This window comes from Scyliorhinus canicula, chromosome 7 (assembly GCF_902713615.1).
Source record: "Scyliorhinus canicula chromosome 7, sScyCan1.1, whole genome shotgun sequence".
NCBI classification, from domain to species: Eukaryota; Metazoa; Chordata; class Chondrichthyes; order Carcharhiniformes; family Scyliorhinidae; genus Scyliorhinus; species Scyliorhinus canicula.
In genome coordinates, this window is record NC_052152.1 from 11,656,949 (window position 1) to 11,676,668 (window position 19,720).

Sequence of the window (19,720 nt, forward strand, 5' to 3'; positions counted from 1 at the left end):
GCACGGCGGTACCACGGCCGTGCCAAGGGTGCCATGGGCCCGCGATCGGTGGGCACCGATCGCGGGCAGCGGGCCCGATGCCCGCGCACTATTTGTCCTTCCGCCGCCCCGTAGTATCCATTCGCGGGGCGACTGAGGGGCATCCCGGCCCGCGCATGTGCGGGTTTCGCGCAAATACGCGATGACGTCATCCGCGCATGCGCGGGTTGGAGTCTTCCAATCCGCGCATGCGCGGCTGACGTCATATGACGCGTCAGCCGGCGCTAACTCCGGCAAGCGGGCTTAACGAAATTCGTTAAGCCCGTGATGCCGGAGCTTACGGCGTCGGGCTGCTAGCCCCGACCGGGGACCAGAATCGGTTCCCGGTCGGGAAGGGGGGGGCTGGCGTCAAACCCGCTCGGATTTGACGCCAGCCTTACGATTTCTCCCGGTTTGGGAGAATCGCGCCCAGAGTGAACACTTTGTGTTCGAGAGGAAAGGTCATCTGGCCTGGGTGACCAATCAGGACTCAGAGTGGGGAATCATCCAAGGGGGGGGGAGTTCTCTTCGGCACGAGGCATTCTAGAATTGCTGCAGACATGTTGCTGCTCTGGTAGATCCTCGTAAATAAGTCCTTTTTTGTGCACTAACAAAGTCTCCGGAAGTGAATCATTACAGCATGAGGTCGACATACAGCATGTTACATGGAGTTTTACAAGATGGTTAGGTAGATTGGCCATGCTAAATTGCCCGTAGTGTCCTAATAAAAGTAAGGTTAAGGGGGGGGCTGTTGGGTTACGGGTATAGGGTGGATACGTGGGTTTGAGTAGGGTGATCATGGCTCGGCACAACATTGAGGGCCGAAGGGCCTGTTCTGTGCTGTACTGTTCTATGTTCTATGGAAACAGGCCATTTGATTCAAAGAACAAGGAACAACAAAGCACAGCAACAGGCCCTTCGGCCCTCCAAGCCTGTGCCGACCATGGTACCTGCCTAAACTAAAACTGCCTGCACTTACGGAGTGCGTATCCTTCCATTCCCACCCTATTGATATATTTGTCTAGATGTCTAGAAGGGGCTGGTTTAGCTCACTGAGCTAAATCTCTGGCTTTTAAAGCAGACCAAGCAGGCCAGCAACACGGTTAGATTCTCGTACCAGCCTCCCCGGACAGGTGCCGGAATGTGGCGACTAGGGGCTTTTCACAGTAACTTCATTGAAGCCTACTCGTGACAATAAGCAATTTTCTTTTTTTTTCATGTCCCTTAAATGCCGCTATCATACCTGTTCCTATTACCTCTCCAGGCAGCGCGTTCCATATATTTGCCACCCTCTGTGTAAAAAACTTGCCTTGCACATATGTTCTAAACTTTTCCCCATGCACTTTAAACCTATGTCCCCTAGTATCTGACTCTCCTGCCTGAGGAAAGAGCATCTGACTATCCACTCTGTCTATGCCACTCATAATCTTGTCGACCTCTATCAGGTCACCTCTTACCCTCCGTCATTCCAGTGAGAACACACCGAGTTTATCTAACCTCTCCTCATGGCTAATGGCCTCCATACCAGGCAACATCCTAGTTAACCGCTTCTGTACCCTCTTCAAAGCATCCACATCCTTTTGGTAGTGTGGCGACCAGAATTGTGCACAATATTCCAAATGAGGCCTAACTAGGGTCCTGTAGAGTTGCAAAATGACTTGCCAACTTTTATATTCAATGCCCCGGCCGATGAAGGCCAGCATGCCGAATGCCTTTTAAACTTTTGGCGGTATTGCAGCAGTTGCTCAGGACTTGACACGTGGTCAAGACTATGTGGCTCTATTGCTTTTTGATTATGTGCCTGAAAGGTCTCCAGCTGTCCCTATTGAAGCAGCACATGTCTCCTCCTGCCTTGTCCGAGGCACCCAGTGGCAGTGTCCGAAAACCAGGAAGCCCGCTGTCTCCTGAGTTGTGTCATCCATCAAATGTTTTGCAGGTCAGATTCACTGCCTGTATGGCTGCCAGAACCTGCTGCAGCCACAATTTACCTCCCCTTGAAGAGATACAGGGCACTGCTGCTGGGAAATTACAATTTTGGGTTACCTTCCTGATGTGTGCAGCCCATAGTTAACATTGGCCGCATACAGGAATCATTCAAATGAGCAGACAGCACAAAGTTGGCATGGGTTAGTTATGCATTGTGATTACCCAAGTCGTGTTTCTGACCTTTTCTCTCACTATTTCAGTCTCACACCACCCTCTTTCTCCTTCACTCTTACAGCGTCCTGCACGCGGGACTTCACTTACTTACTTTGACTCCCGTTGGAATTTACAGTTTTCGGAACTCCTGAATCTGCCTCGTTGACCTCCACTTGGTAATGATGGATTGGCACACCACCGTGGGAATCAGGCTTGGTAAAGGCGATTCTTGCAATAGTTTGCGATACAGCGAGAACTCTTAAACCATATGGGCGGGAGGGGACAGCTGCAATGAGAGGAAACACACCATTATTATACAGCAGCATCAATGGGAAAGCGCCAAGGAATTAAAAAAGAAATCTGCGCCAATTATTTATTTCAATATCTGCAGCATCTTCCATCACGACTGCTTTTTGTCCATCAGCTTGGGGTGTTTCGTGGCTACTAATGACTCAGAAGCAGGGAAATTGTTAGCCGCACCTCAGTACTCTTACTTCCAAGTCAACTGTTTGTGAGTTCAAGACCCACTTCAGACCTATACGCACAAAATCAGTATCGGCATTTCAGTGAATTCTGAATTGCTGGAGGTAGTGCATTTCAAGCTGGGGTGGTGTTGTGGGCTTGTAATCCAGAGCTCAGGGTAGTATTCTGGGGATATAGATACAAATTCCATCACCGCTGCTGGTGGAATTTAAATTCAATCAATTAATACATCTACAATTGAAAGTGAATCTCAGTAATGGTGACCATAAAACTGTCATTGACTGTTATTAAAACACATCTGCTTCACTAATTCCCTTCAGGGAAGGGAATTTGCTGTTATTACCTGGTATGGCTTAACTCCAAACCCACAGCAATGTGGTTGACTCTGAAATGGCCGAGCAAGTTACTCAGCTGAACAAAACTGCTGCAGAGGCCAGATGGACTGCAGCGATTCAAGAAGGCAGTTCACCACCTTCTCAAGAGCACTGAGGGATGGGAAAATAAAGCTGGCCTTGCCAGCTGTGCCAGATAAGAACGTAAACATAAAAACATAAGAACATAAGAACTAGGAGCAGGAGTAGGCCATATGGCCCCTCGAGCCTGCTCCGCCATCCAATGAGATCATGGCTGATCTTTTGTGGACTCAGCTCCACTTTCCGGCCCGAACACCATAATCCCTTTATTCTTCAAAAAACTATCTATCTTTATCTTAAAAACATTTAATAAAGGAGCCTCAACTGCTTCACTGGGCAAGGAATTCCATTGATTCACAGCCCTTTGAGTGAAGAAGTTCCTCCTCAACTCAGTCCTAAATCTACTTCCCCTTATTTTGAGGCTATGGCTCCTAATTCTGCATTCACCCGCCAGTGGAAACAATCTGCCCACATCTATCCTATCTATTCCCTTCATAATTTTATATGCTTCTATAAGATGCCCCCTCATCCTTCTAAATTCCAACGAGTACAGTCCCAGTCTACTCAACCTCACTTCAAAATCCAATCCCTTTAACTCTGGGATTAACCTCGTGAATCTCCTCTGCATACCCTCCAGCACCAGTATGTCCTTTCTGAGGTAAGGAGACCAAAACTGAACACAATACTCCAGGTGTGGCCTCACTAATACCTTATACAATTGCAGCATAACCTCCCTCGTCTTGAACTCCATCCCTCTAGCAATGAAGGACAAAATTCCATTTGCTTTCTAAATCATCTGTTGCACCTGTAAACCAACTTTTTGTGACTCATGCACGAGCACACGCAGGTCTCTCTGCACAGCAGCATGTTTTAATATTTTATATAATTTTATATAATCCTTTTTTCTGTTATTCCTACCAAAATGGATCACCTCACATTTGTCCAAATTGTATTCCATCTGCCAGATGCCATTTGCTCATTCATTTAACCTATCCAAATCACTCTGCAGACTTCCAGTATCCTCTGCACTTTTTGCTTTATCACTCATCTTAGTGCTGTCTGCAAACTTGGACACATTGCCCTTGGTCCCCAACTCCAAATCATCTTTGTAAATTGTGAACAATTGTGGGCCCAACACTGATCCCTGAGGGACACCACTAGCTACTGATTGCCAACCAGAGAAACACCATTAATCCCCACTCTTTGCTTTCTATTAATTAACCAATCCTCTATCCATGCTATTACTTTACCCTTAATGCTGTACATCTTTAATTTATGCAGCAACCTTTTGTGTGGCATCTTGTCAAAGGCTTTCTGGAAATCCAGATACACCACATCCATTGGCTCCCCATTATCTACCGCTCTAGTAATGTCCTCAAAAAATTCCACTAAATTAGGTAGGCACGACCTGCCCTTTATGAACCCATGCTGCGTCTGCCCAATGGGACAATTTCCATCCAGATGCCTCGCTATTTCTTCATTGATGATAGATTCCAGCATCTTCCCTACTACCGAAGTTAAGCTCACTGACCTGTAATTGCCCGCTTTCTGCCTACCTCCTTTTTTAAACAGTGGTGTCATGTTTGCTAATTTCCAATCCACCGGGACCACTCCAGAGTCTAGTGAATTTTGGTAAATTATCAGTGGTGCATTTGCAATTTCCCTAGCCATTTATTTTAGCACTCTGGGATGCATTCCATCAGGGCCAGGAGACTTACATAGAACATAGAACATAGAACAGTACAGCACAGAACAGGCCCTTCGGCCCTCAATGTTGTGCCGAGCCATGATCACCCTACTCAAACCCACGTATCCACCCTATACCCGTAACCCAACAACCCCCCCTTAACCTTACTTTTATTAGGACACTACGGGCAATTTAGCATGGCCAATCCACCTAACCCGCACATCTTTGGACTGTGGGAGGAAACCGGAGCACCCGGAGGAAACCCACGCACACAGGGGGAGGACGTGCAGACTCCACACAGACAGTGACCCAGCCGGGAATCGAACCTGGGACCCTGGAGCTGTGAAGCATTTATGCTAACCACCATGCTACCCTGCTGCTCTCCCTTTAGCACCATTAGCTTGCCCATCACTATCTCCTTAGTGATAACAATCATCTCAAGGTCCTCACCTGTCATAGCCTCATTTCTATCAGTCGCTGGCATGTTATTTGTGTCTTCCACTGTGAAGACAGACCCAAAAAACCTGTTCAGTTCCTCAGCCATTTCCTCATCCCCCATTATTAAATCTCCCTTCTCATCCTAAAGAACCTTAGCCACTCTTTTTTGTTTTGTATATTTGTAGAAACATTTACTATCTGTTTTTATATTCTGAGCAAGTTTACTTTCATATTCTATCTTACTCTTCTTTAGAGCTTTTTTAGTAGCTTTCTGTTGCCCCCTAAAGATTTCCAGTCCTCTAGTCTCCCACTAATCTTTGTATGCTTTTTCCTTCAATTTAATACTCTCCCTTATTTCCTTAGATATCCACGGTCGATTTTCCCTCTTTTTACCGTCCTTCCTTTTTGTTGGTATAAACCTTTGCTGAGCACTGTGAAAAATCGCTTGGAAGGTTCTCCAATGTTCCTCAACTGTTTCACCATAAATTAGATCCCATAAGAGAACATGTTTAAAAGAAATTGGAGGCTCCATCAGCACTATGAGCCAGGAAGTGCCAAAACCCGTGACCCTGTTCCATCAGAGCAAAGGGTGTCTACTGATGAGCATTTATTCTTCAACAATCACAACCAAAAATAGTTTTGTCCTTTATCACATTGCCGTAAGTGTGCTTTTGCTGTGTACCTATTGATGAGAGCAGCTATAAAACTGCAATGCAAACGTGGTTCTTTGGCTGTGTGAAATACTCTTTTTTTTAATAATCTTTATTGTCACAAGTAGGTTTACATTAACACTGCAATGAAGTTGCTGTGAAAAGCCCCTCATCGCCACATTCCAGCGCCTGTTTGCGTGCACTGAGGGTGAATTCAGAATGTCCAAAGCACATCTTTCGGGACTTGTGGGAGGAAACCAGAGCACCTGGAGGAAGAGCACGCAGACACGGGGAGAAACGTGCAGACTCCGCACAGGCAATTCCCCAAGCCGGGAATCAAACCTGAGACCCTACCATCCCAACCCTCATGTCCATGCCGACAATGTGACAGGCCCCTATACGAGTGGACATTCTTCTTTAAATGTATTGGCTCATGCATTCCATATGTAATTGAAATAACTGGAAGAGTATTTGAGAAGATTATAAGAGACTGAGCTGACACACCTATAGTTGTTTTGAACCGTACAAAATGTCCTTCTTTTTGCTTTACTCCATCATCAGCAAAAACCTACATTAATGCAGCTTCTTTCGTGCAGAGTAATATCCCACAGCATTTCCCAGCAGCATTATCAGACAAAAAATTATTCTAATCCAAAGGAAACATTACGAGGGATTGCTAAAATGCTTTTAGTACTGATCCTATATTCAGAGGCTGGTTTAGCACAGTGGGCTAAACAGCTGACTGGTAATGCAGAATAATGCCAGCAGCGCGGGTTCAATTCCCTTACCAGCCTCTCCCACCAGGCACCAGAATGGGGTGACTAGGGGATTTTCACAGTAACTTCATTGAAGCCTACTTGTCACACTAAGTGATTATTATTATTATTGTGACAATGAGTTCTTTGAGTTATCCAATTCGATTCGCTCTTTCCTTATTGGCTACAGGTGACATCCTGGAGGATTGGAGAATAGCCAATGTTCTTTTGTTTAACAAGTGGTCGGCAAATTATTGGAGAAGATTCTTAGGGTCAGGACTTACTCACATTTGGAAACAAATGGACTTATTAGTGAGAGGCAGCATGGTTTTTTGAAGGGGAGGTCGTGTCTGACTAACTTGATCGAGTTTTTTGAGGAAGTGATGAAGATGATTGATGATGGAAGGACGGTGGATGTTGTCTACATGGACTTCAGTGAGGCCTTTGACAAGGTCTCTCACTCCAGACTGGTACAAAAGGTGAAGTCACACGGGATCAAAGATGAGCTTGCAAGCTGGTTAGATAACTGGCTCGGTTATAGAAGACAGAGGGTATAATAATAATAATCGCTTATTGTCACAAGTAGGCTTCAATGCAGCTACTGTGAAAAGCACCTGGTCGCCATATTCCGGTGCCTGTTCGGGGAGGCCAGTACGGCAATTGAACTCACGCTGCTGGCATTGTTCTGCATTGCAAGCCAGCTATTTAGCCCACTGTGCTAAACCAGCCCCTTAGGTAGCAGTGGAAGGGTGCTTTTCAGAATGGAAGGCTTTGACTAGTGGTTTTCCATAGGGTTAGTGCTGGGACCTTTGATGTTTGTAGTACATATAAATGATTTGGAGGAAAATGTAGCTGGTTTGATTAGTAAGTTTGCAGGCAACATCAAGATTGGTGGAGTTGCGGACACCTAAGAGGAATGTCACAGGATACAACAGGATATAGATTTGTTGGAGACTTGGATGAAGAAATGGAAGATGGAGTTTAATTCAGACAGATGTGAGGTAACGCATTTTGGAAGATCTAATACACGTGGGAATTATACAGTAAATGGTAGTATTAGGTGTATTGACAGGCAGAGAGATCTGGGCATTCAGGTCTACAGATCACTGAAAGTGACAATGCATGTGGAAAAGATAGTCAAGAAGGCATACAGCATGCTTGCCATCATCGGCCAGGGCATTGGGTATACAAATTGGCAAGTCATGCTGCAGCTGTACAGAACCTTAGTTAGTCCGTTTTTGGAATATTGTGTCCAATCCTGGTTGCCACATTACCAGAAGGATGTGAATGCTTTGGAGAGGGTACAGAAGAGGTTTACCAGGATGTTGCCTGGTCTGGGGGGTATTAGCTATGAGGCAAGGTTGGATAAACTTGGGTTGTTTAAACTGAAACAACAGATATTGAGGGGCGACCTGATAGAGATTTACAAAATTATCAGTGGCATGGTCAGAGTGCATCGTCAGATGTTTTTTCCCAGGGTGGAAACGTCAATTACAAGGGGACATAGGTTTAAGGGGGAAGGGGGAAAGTTTAGAGGAGGTGTGTGAAGCAAATGTTTCACACAGAGAGTAGTGTGTGCCCGGAACGCGCTGCCCGGGGAAGAGCTGTAAACAGACACAACAGCGACGTTTCAGAGGCATCTTGACAAATAGAAGAATAGGATGGGAATAGAGGGATACAGACCTTGGGAGTGCAGAAGATTTTAGTTTAAACAGGCGCCATGATCGGCGAGTCTTGGAGGGCCGAAGGGTCTGTTCCAGTGCTGCACTTTTCTTTGTTCTTTTTTCTTTTGTTCAATCCAGGCAACGTTTCAAGCATTTATCCAAATTCATCACTGGAAGTTACTATTGAATCTTTATCAATCGTCTTTTCAGCTGGTGCATTACTGATCATAACAAATCCTTTCAGAATTCTCAAGATCCCCATTAGATTTCCTTTAACCCATCGCGACTCAGATATTGGTGGATGATTCTCTTTTTTCTCTTTATTGTTCAGCTCTAACTGTTATGAAGGTCTTTAAGTAACATGTTTTATGTGGGTGCCGAGCTGTACTTTAAAAACAGATAGAAAGAAAGATTTATGGAGTGTGGATTGTGAAGTATGTGCAGAATGCTTCAAATGTAACACTTTTGAAATGACTTCTCCATTTATACTCCACGTTGACCTTCAGCAGTAATTGATGTCTCTGATTTCATTATGATTTCATTACACTCCTTTTCTCTTTTTTCCCTGAAAGCATGTTATACGGACACAAATATCAATTCCCCCATCAACCAGTCTTCACTGATAGTTTTGGTTGATTGGAGCCTAGTATCCACAAAAGGCTTCCACGCTCATTGCCTCCGTGACATGTTTTGTGGACTATCTCTAAATCTGTGCTGCTCTGTAATTGACTGTAAAAGTGTCTCACTGCTGGAATCAAACCAGAGATCTGATGGTTCCTCATTGTCGCAAAATGCCGACTTCATGATCGTTCTCAGAATCTGATCACTTTATAATCTCTTTGCGCATAACCAGGGCTGCAGCACGGTTGCACAGTTCGATTCAGCCCTTGGGCGACTGTGTGGAGTTTGCACATTCTCGGCGTGTCTGCCTGGGTTTCCTTTGGGTGCTCTGGTTTTCTAACAGTCCAAAGATGTGCAGGTTAGGGATTGGCCATGCTAAATTGCCCCTTAGTGTCCAAAGATGTGGAAGTTAGGTGGATTGGCCATGATCAATGTGCGGACTTACAAAGTTGGGGCGGGGGAGTGGGCCTAGGTAGAGTGAGGGCTTAAGTGGGTCGGTGCAGACTCAATGGGCCGAATGTCATCCTTCTGCACTGGAGGGATTCTCACATGCAATGTGAAGAGGAGGGAATTACAGCCAAGTTATTTTGCACTGTGCCCGCTAACCTACAAAGGGCAAAATATCCTGGTGCCACTGCACCTGAATCCTTTTCGAGGATTTGCACTGGAAAATCAAACTTTGCAAAGAAAACAGATGAGAAATATTTTGATAATCAGTGCATATAGATGAACCTATTTCTCGGAGATATTTAGTCCCGGGCTTGAGTTCCTGGTCCTCAGATATTCCTTTGCTTGGCGGCTGAATGCTCTGAGCTGGCACCTTGGGGGCCACGATGTCTATGTTTAAGTCAATAACAGGGTGCATCGAGAGGAGGCTCCCAAAAGGGTCATGTGAAGCAGGTGTCAGTATGGGAACATCTGGAAACTGTGATCATTGTTTCATAGGGCTGTCCGGACTCTCCGGCCCGTGATTGGCCGAAGTCCCGCGTGTTCTTTGCCAGGTCCCGGCGGCGTAAATTAGATTGGTCCCTTACCGGCGGGACCTGGCGGCGCGGGCGGACTCCAGGGTTCTTGGGGGGTCGCGGGGGATCTGACTCCGGGAGGTGCCCCCACGGTGGCCTGGCCCGCGGTCGTAGCCCACCGATCCGCAGGCGGGCCTGTGCCGTGGGGGCACTCTTTTCCTACGCGCCGGACTTGTAGGCTTCCGCAATGGCCGGTCGCAATGGTGAACCCCCTTGCCCATGCACGGCGATGACAGCAGCAGACGCTGATGCTCCCGCGCATGCGCGAATCCGCGCCAGCCGCCGGAGGCCCTTCGGCCCAGTTTGGCGCGCCGCCAAAGGTCTTCCCCGCCGGCCGGCGGGGTGCAAACCACTCCGGGCGTGCCTAGCCCCAGAAGGTACGGAGGATTCCACACCTTTGGGGCGGCCCGACGCCGGAGTGGTTCACGCCACTCATCCCGCCGGGACCCCCCGTCCCACAGGGTACGGGAGAATCCCGCCAAAGATGTTTAGATTAGCTATGGAAAAGGACAAGCAACAAGCTAGAGAAAGAAACCTAATTCATTGGAGGTAGGCTCATTTCAGTGGGGTGCGAATGGATCTAGTCCAGGTAAATTGGTATCAAAATATTCAGGCAATTCTCTAATGGAACAAACGGCTGCCTTTAAAGAGGCGATTATCCAGTATAGTCGAGTAGAGCAAGATAGGGCAAACAAAGAGATAGTTTGATGCCGCAAGAGATAGAGAGTTTGATGCAGCAGAAGAAGCATGCATGTGACAGATGTCATGTTGATAACACAAGTCAGAACCAGGTCAACATAGAAAGTTCAGAGCGGAGGCGAAAAAGGAAAATACAAAAGGCAAAGAGAGCATAAGAAAAAAGACTGACGGCTCAAATAAAAGGAAAACCTAATGTCATCTATAACATGTAACTAGTAAAGCAGCATGGTTGTGCAGTGGTTAGCACTGCGGCCTCACGGCGCCAAGGTCCCAGGTTTGATCCCAGCTGTGGGTCACTGTCCATGTGGAGTTTGCACATTCTCCCCGTGTTTGTGTGGGTTTTGCCCCCACAACCTGAAAGGTGTGGGGCAAAACCCACACAAAACTTGGATTTCAAACAATGGCGAGACAGAGTGTAGGAATGAGATAGAGAATCTGTTGAACTGGTGCAAAGACAATAATCTCTCCCTCAATGTCAACAAAACGAAGGAGATTATCGTCGACTTTAGGAAGCGTAGTGGAGAAAATGCCCCTGTCTACATCAATGGGAACGAAGTAGAAAGGGTCGAGAGCTTCATGTTTCTGGATGTACAGATCACCAACAGCCTGTCCTGGTCCCCCCATGCCAACACTATAGTTAAGAAAGCCCACCAACGACTCTACTTTCTCAAAAGACTGAGGAAATTTGGCATGTCAGCTAGGACCCTCACCAACTTCTGCAGATGCACCACAGAAAGCATCCTTTCTGGTTGGATCACAGCTCGGTATGAATCCTGCTCTACCCAAGGCCGCAGAAAACTACAAAAGGTTGTGAATGTAGCCCAGTCCATCACGCAAACCAGCCTCCCATCCACTGACTCGATCTATAATTCCCGCTGCCTCAAAAAGGCAGCCAGCATAATTAAGGACCCCACGCACCCCAGACATATTCTCTTCCACCTCCTTCCGCCAGGAAAAAGATACAAAAGTTTGAGGTCACGTACCAACCGACTCAAGAACAGCTTCTTCCCTACTGCCATCAGACTTTTGAATAGACCTACTTCGTATTAAGTTGATCTTTTCTCCACACCTTACTATAACTGTAACATTATATTCTGCAGTCTCTCCTTCCTTCCTTATGTACAGTATGTATTGTTTGTACAGCATGCAAGAAACAATATTTTTCACTGTATACTAATACACGTGACAATAATAAATCAAATCAAATCAAAGGTGCATTGGCCACGCTAAATTGCCCCATAATTGGAAAAAAATGAATTGGGTGTGCTAAATTTATTTTTAAAAAACATGTAACTAGTAAACGGATAGAAAGAGGAAGGGTGGGGCTGATTATGGAACAAATGGGGATTATGCATGGAGACAGGGTGCATGGATGAGGTTTGGGAACATCTGGAAACTATGATCATTGTATCATAATGTTTAGATTAGCATTGGAAAAGGACAAGGAACAAAAGCTGGAGAAAAATATATAATTCGTTGGAGGTAGGCCAATTTCAGTGGGGTGAGAATGGATCTCATCCGGGTAAATTGGTATCAAAATGGTCAGGCTATTCTCTAATGGAAGAAAGGGCTGTCTTCTGATCTGTCTTTACCAAGAAGATGTTCATAGTGAAAGAGGATATGTTTAAGGCACTGCATAGACTAAACATTGATGAAGAGGGGGGGATTAGGTAAACTGGCAGTAATTAAAGTGGGTATGTACCCAGAACCAGATGGGATGTATCTGAGGTTATGGAGGAAAGTAAGGGAGGAAGTTCCTAAGCACTGCCCAGAATCCTCCAAGCCATCTTAGGCATAGGAGCAGTGCGAGATTACTGAAGAACTGTAAATTGTAGAATCATACAATCCCTACAGTGCAGCACGGTAGCATTGTGGATAGCACAATGGCTTCACAGCTCCAGGGTCCCAGGTTCGATTCCGGCTTGGGTCACTGTCTGTGCGGAGTCTGCACATCCTCCCCGTGTGTGAGTGGGTTTCCTCCGGGTGCTCCGGTTTCCTCTCACAGTCCAAAGATGTGCAGGTTAGGTGGATTGGCTATGATAAATTGCCCTTCGGGTCCAAATTGCCCTTAGTGTTGGTTGGGGTTACTGGGTTATTGGGATAGGGGGAGGTGTTGACCTTGGGTAGTGTGCTCTTTCCAAGAGCCGGTGCAGACTCGATGGGACGAATGGCCTCCTTCTGCACTGTAAATTCTATGATAAGAAGGAGGTCATTTGGCCCATCGAATCTACACCGATCATCTGAAAGAGCGTTCTATCTGGGCTCACTCCTCCGCAACCCCATAATCCTACCTAACCTTTGGACATTAAGAGGTACATTGGCATTGCCAGTCCACCTAACCTGAACATTTTAGGAATGTGGGAGGAAACCGGAGCACCCGGAGGAAATCCATGCAGACACAGGGAGAACGTGCAATCTCCACACAGGCGACTACCCAAGGTGGAATCGAACCCATGTCCCTGACGCTGTGAGATTAACCACTGTGCCTTGGTTCAACATAGGGAGTAAGGAGGAGCCCAAAAGCTACTGGCTGTCAGACTAATCTCAGTGGTAGGACAGCTTTTTAAAATGATGAAGTGAGACAAAGATTAGGTGGGGTTATTGGGTTACAGGGATGGGGTGGAGGTTTGGGTTTAAGTAGAGTGCCCTTTCCAAGGGCTGGTGCAGACTCAATGGGCCGAATGGCCTCCTTCTGCACTGTAAATTCTATGATTCTATGAAAACATGAGAAGAAATCCTTTTACACAGCGGGTGACTGAGATCTGAATGGTGCTGAATGAGACTTTGGTGGAGGCAAATTCAAACATGAGTTTATAAAGGGAACTTGAGAAGCACGTGAAGAGAAAATATTTGTCGGACAATTGTGAAAGAGCAAGAAAGTGGGCTGGCTGATTTGCTCTTGCAGACAGCTTGGCATGAGTGACCACAGACCGAGTGCCTTTCTTCCAATCACCACATTGTCAGAAGGATGTGGAAGCTTTGGAGAGAGTTCACCGGGGTGTTGCCTGGTCTCAAGGGTGTCGGCTATGAGGAGAGGTTGAATAAACTCGGATTGTTTTCACTTGAAAGATGGAGGTTGAGGGGAGAACTGATAGAGGTCTACAAAATGATGAGAGGCATAGAGAGGGTGGATAGCCAGAGGCTTTTTCCAAGGGTAGAAGTGTCACGCAGAGAGTGGTGGGTGCCTGGAACATGCAGCCAGAGGATGTGGTGGATGCAGGCACATTAACACCATTTAAGAGGCATCTGGTTGGGTACATGAATAGGGAGGGAATGGAGGGATACGGACCGAGTAAAGGTTTTGTTTTTAGTTGGGGCATCATGATCGGCACAGGCTTGGAGGACCGAGAGGCCTGTTTTTGTGCTGTACTTTTCTTTGTTCTTTGATCTTTGTTGTTCAATCTGTAACTATTCCCTGATTCAATGGTTCTCAGCCCTGGACCTTTCACTGCAGGGGGAATCCTGTTATGATACAGTCAGGCCCTCATCAATTGGCAGCTGACTATAAGGTTAAGTGAATATGTGGGATTCCACTGCATGGATGAACAGCGCCTGACATTTGTCTTCCAAGCTAATTTAGACTGCTGGCGTCCACGCAATCCATCCATGCTATTTGATGGCATGTCAAGTGCATGGGTTTGTACAACATGAGCCCAGTGCTCTCTTATCACTGGTTACATGCACTCAGGAGAACACATCAGAGCTATGGGATTCAAAAGGCATTTTATTTGCAGCGCAATGCTTTTTTTTGGAATTAGTTACATTCTGCACAAACTCGAAACGTCAGATGTCCTGTTACGAAATTCATGCTGGAGGCTGGATACTGCGTAATAACAGAGCTGGAATATACACAGTGGCTGGGGAATTAAATGGAGCTCTCCAGTCTGATCTGCTGCCATATGTTAGTCTCATAACAGCTGGAAGGTCTATTGGCTCCTATAATCTACTAACCCCATCCCTCGCCTTGACAATTGGGTGTCATTATCACAGTAAAGCAGTCTGGGAATGGTATCCTTCTGCAATCAACATCGCAGTGAAGTATTCTGGGAACGTTGACCTGCCGCATTCATTAGTAGGACGGGAAAGACAGCATGTTCTGAGGTGATGTCACAGTCAAGAAGGTAACATGCGACCAGCAGGAACAGTTGATTGGTGAGTATTTTCATATGATATTAAATTTTAAGTCATCGTGTAAGCGAGGATAGGGACTTAATTTATTGATTCTTTTTTTAAAGCCCGCTGAAGCTTTAAAATTAATGAATTTAGTTATGGCAGGCATGCTCAAAGCTGAGGTATGCTCCTCCTGCTCTATGTGGGAAGCCAAGCACATTTCCAGTGCACGGGTCCAGAATGTGTGCAGGAAGTGTGTCCAGCGGCAGCTCCTAGAAACTTGGGTTTCAGAGGTGGAGTCTGAGAGCATCGTGGATAGCATATTTAGAGAGGTGGTCACACCGCCGCTGAAGAAACTTGAGGAAGGAAGGGAATTGGTGACACCAGGCAGTTCAAGGGAAACAGGCAGGTAGTTCAGGAGTCCCCTCAGCTCCTGATCCCAAATCGGTATTCCAATTTGGAGGCTATTGTGGGTGCTGGTTCCTCCAGGGAGTGCAGACAGAGCCAAGCCTCTGAAACCACAAGTAGCCTGCCTGAACAGGAGGGGAGGAAGATAGAAAGGGTAATAGAAATAGGGGATTCTATAGCCAGGGGATCAGCTCATTGCTGTTGTGTGCCATCAATGTCATTCCAGGATGGTGTGTTGCCTCCCTGGTGACAGAGTCTGGGATGTCACTGAAAAGCTGCTGGGAATCCTGAAGGAGGTGAGTGATAAGGCAGTGGACATGGTGCATGTTGGTATCAATGACACAGGTAGAAAGACGAATGAGGTCTTGCATCAAGAATTCAGATGGTTAGATTAAAAATCAGGGCCTCTTGAGTTATAATCTCTGAATTAATCCCAGTGATACGTGCAAGTGAGCACAGAAGTAAGAGAATAGTGCAGATGGATGTAAGTAAGAGAATTGTACAGTGCAGTGCTTAAGAGTTGGTGCAGGAGGGAGGGTTCTAGATTCCTGGATCACTGGGACCGTTTCTGGGGAAGGTGGGACCAGTACGAGCAGGATGATCTACACCTCAACCAGCGGGGCTAACTTCCTTGCGGGTGGGTTTGCTCATGTTATTGGGCCAAGTTTAAACTAATTTGGCAAAGGGAAGGGGACAGAGATTGTTAGCAAAATGGGGACACAGCATAGTACAGTAAAGCAATCATGTCAGAGGGAATAAAACTGTGTTAAGTTTCAAGGGAGTAAGACAAGGCTTAATGGCCTCTACTTTAATGCCAGGAGTATTGCAAATAAAACAGATGAGTGAAGGGCAAGGATTGACACATGGAGTTGCATTATGGTAGCCATCATAGAGACTTGTTTGAGGGAGAAGCTGGATTGGCAGCTCAAAATTCCGAGTTATAGATTCTTCAGGCGAGATGGGGAAAGGGGCAAAGAGGGGGGAGCATTGCACTATTAGTTAAGGAGTCAGTTACTGCAGTAAGGAGAGGTTATATCTTGGAGGGGGCATCGAAGGTTTGTGGGTAGAGCTTCGGAATAAAAAAAGGGGCCGCCACATTTCTAGGTGTTTATTATAGACTCCCAGATAGTCAGCAGGACATTGAAGAGCAAATATGTGCACAATTCACGGAGGTGTGTCAAAGTAATAGCAATAGGGTAATTATATTAGATGATTTCAACTTTCCCAACATTAATTGGGATAGCCATAGTGTTAAAGGCTTAGGTGGAGTGGAGAACTTTTCAGGTCAATATGTAGAGGGCCCAACAAGGGTTGGCGCAGTGTTGGACCTAATTCTGGGGAATGAAGTCGGGTAGGTGGCTGATGTAATGGTGGGGTAGCGTTTTCGTGACAGCGACCACAACATGGTACAATTTAAGTTTGTTTTGGACAAAGAAATAGACAAGTTGTAAAAGCAAATTTTGGATTGGGGGAGAGCAGATTATAGTAAAGCAAGACAGGATTTAAACTGGGAACGGCACCTTGAGGGGAAATCTATGGAAGAAATGAAAATGAAATGAAAATCGCTTATTGTCACAAGTAGGCTTCAATGAAGTTACTGTGAAAAGCCCCTAGTCGCCACATTCCGGCGCAGTGGGGATGGAGGGTCCAAAAAGGAAATGGAGAGGGTACAGGACCAAAATGTACCCTCTAGGGTGATAGGGAGGAGTAACACACTCAGAGACCTCTGGATAACCAGGAATATGCAGGATATGAGAAGAACGAAATGAAAAAAATGAAATGAAATGAAAATCACTTATTGTCACGAGTAGGCTTCAATGAAGTTACTGTGATAAGCCCCTAGTTGCCACATTCCGGCACCTGTTCGGGAAGGCTGTTACAGGAATCGAACGGTGCTGCTGGCCTGCCTTGGTCTGCTTTCAAAGACAGCGATTTAGCCCAGTGTGCTAAACAGCCCCGCTGAATGGAAAGTCTCTTAGTAGTACAAGAGAGGCAAATCAGTGGAGTGTAGAAGGTACAACGTGGAACTTAAGAAAGCAATTAGGAGAGCAAAGAGGGGATATGAGGATGCTCTGGTGGTAAAAGTAGGGACAATCCCAAGATATTTTAAAAGTATATCAATGGGTAACCTGTGGGTGGAGCCAGAGGACATTGGTAGGGTGTTGAATGAATACTTCACACCTGTCTTCATCCAGGAGAATGAAATGCAGGTATGGAACTCAGGGAGAGAGAGTGCAAGTTCTTGAGCAAATTCACATAGGGTTTACGTGCATTGGAGGTGTTGGCAGGCTTAAAAGTGGATAAATCTCCAGGTCCGGATGCATTGTGACCAAGGCTGCTGTGGGAAACGAGGGAGGAGATTGCAAGGACTCTGACCCCAAATTTTAATTCCTCTCAGGCCACGGGAGAGGTGCAGAGGACTGGAGAACAGTTAATGTGGTTCCACTATTTAAGAAGGGTTGTAGAGATAAGTCAGGAACTATAGAGCAGTGAGTCTCACATCAGTGGTGGGAAAAGTATTAGAAAACATTCTGAAACAGAATCTATTTTCACTTGGAGTGGCAAGGTTTGATCAGGAATAGTCAGCATGGCTTTGTCAAAGGGAAGTTATGGCTAACAAATTTGTTTGAATTTTTTGAGCATGAATCCGGGTGTGTAGATGAGGGTAGCTTAGTTGATGTAGTTTGTATGGATTTCAGCAAAACCTTTGGGAGAATTATAACAAAGGCAGATGCACATGGGATACAGGGTGATTTGATAAGGTGGATTCAAAACTGGCATAGATATAGGATGACAGAAGGCTGATTTAATGACTGAAAGCCAGTGTCCACAGAGATCTGTGCTGGGTCCCCCATTATTTGTCATTATTTGTCTGTGTGGGTTTCCTCCGGGTGCTCTGGTTTCCTCCCACAGTCCAAAGATGTGCAGATTAGGTGGATTGGCCATTCTAAATTGCTCCTTAGTGTCCAAAAGGTTAGATGGGGTTACTGAGTTACGGGGATAGGTTGGAGGCGTGGGTTTAATTAGGGCATCCTTTCCAAGGGCTGGTGCAAACTCGATGGGCTGAATGGCCTCCTTCTGAACTGTAAATGCTCTGATGACTATGTAGGGGGTACGGTCTGTAAGTTTTGCTGATGACACAAAGATTGTCCAGGTGGTTAACAGTGAGGTTGAGTGTCTTGAGTCACAGGAATATTTAGACGGGATAGGCTACAAGGATCCTTTGAAGATGTAACTAGTAGAGTTAATGAAGGAGAACCAATGGATGTGGTTAATTTAGATTTTTAGAAGACTTTTGACAAGGTCTCACATAGCAAATTGCTATTTAAAGTTAAAGCTCATGGGATTTTGGGTAGTGCCTTGAGATGGATAGAAAGCTGGTTAGCAGACAGGAAGCAAAAGGTTGGAATAAATGGACCTTGTTCCAATTGGATGGCAGTGACTAATGTGGTACCACAGTGATCTGTGCTCAAAACCTAACTGTTCACATTATATATTCATGATTTGGACGAGGGAACTAAGTGTGTTATCTCCAAGTTTGCAGATGATACAAAGTGGGAGGGTGAGCTGTGAGGAGGATGGAGAGATGCTGCAGCGGGATGTGGAGTAAATGGGCGTATGCATGGCAGATGCAGTATAATGTGGATAAATGTGAGGTTATCCACTTTGGTAACAAAAATAGGACTGCACATTATTATTTGAATGGGTGTAAATTGAACGAGGTGAATACTCAGTGAGACCTTGGTGTCCTCGTGTATCAGTCACTGAAAGTAAACGCGCAGATACAGCAGGCAGTAAAGAATGCAAGTGGTATGTTGGCCTTCATAGGGAGAGGATTTGAGTGTAGGAATAGCAATGTTTTACTACAATTGTATTGGGAATTGGTGAGGCCACATCTGGAGTATTGTGTGCAGTTTTGGTGTCCTTATCTGAGGAAGGATGTTCTTGCTATGGAGGGAGTGCAGCGATAGTTTACCAGGCTGATTCCTGGGATGGCGGGACTGTCATTTAGGAACAGAGGAATTAGGAGCAGAAGTAGGCAAATCAGCCCTTCAAGCATGCTCTGCATTCAATGAGATAATGGCTGATCTCTTCCTGGCAGCACGGTAGCATTGTGGATAGCACAATCGCTTCACAGCTTCAGGGTCCCAGGTTCGATTCCGGCTTGGGTCACTGTCTGTGCGGAGTCTGTGCGGAGTCTGCACACCCTCCCCGTGTGTGCGTGGGTTTCCTCCGGGTGCTCCAGTTTCCTCCCACAGTCACAAAGATGTGCAGGTTAGGTGGATTGGCCATGATAAATTGCCCTCAGTGTCCAAAATTGCCCTTAGTATTGGGTGGGATTACTGGGTTATGGGGATAGGGTGGAGGTATTGACCTTGGGTAGAGTGCTCTTTCCAAGAGCCGGTGCAGACTCGAAGGGCTGAATGGCCTCCTTCTGCACTGTAAATTCTATGATTCTATAGTCTCAAAGCCACCTCCCTACCTCCTAAGAGGAGAGATGAATTTCTTTAAAATAAACTCATTCAAGGCATTTGGTGCCCTTTCCTAATTGCCCTTTAAGGACATTTAAGAGTCAAGCCCATTGCTGGGGTCTGGAGACCAGACTGGGTAAG

General features: G+C 46.0%; 1 protein-coding gene across 1 annotated transcript in view; it reads right to left on the reverse strand.

Moving 5' to 3' along the window:
• The window catches only part of ncam2 (neural cell adhesion molecule 2), a 1,376,879-nt gene that overhangs the window by 88,631 nt on the left and 1,268,528 nt on the right, over window positions 1-19,720 (reverse strand). The window contains exon 12 of the mRNA XM_038801391.1: window positions 2,270-2,443. Within this exon, the coding sequence (XP_038657319.1) occupies window positions 2,270-2,443 (174 nt within the window). The remainder of the gene's footprint in view (window positions 1-2,269; window positions 2,444-19,720) is intronic.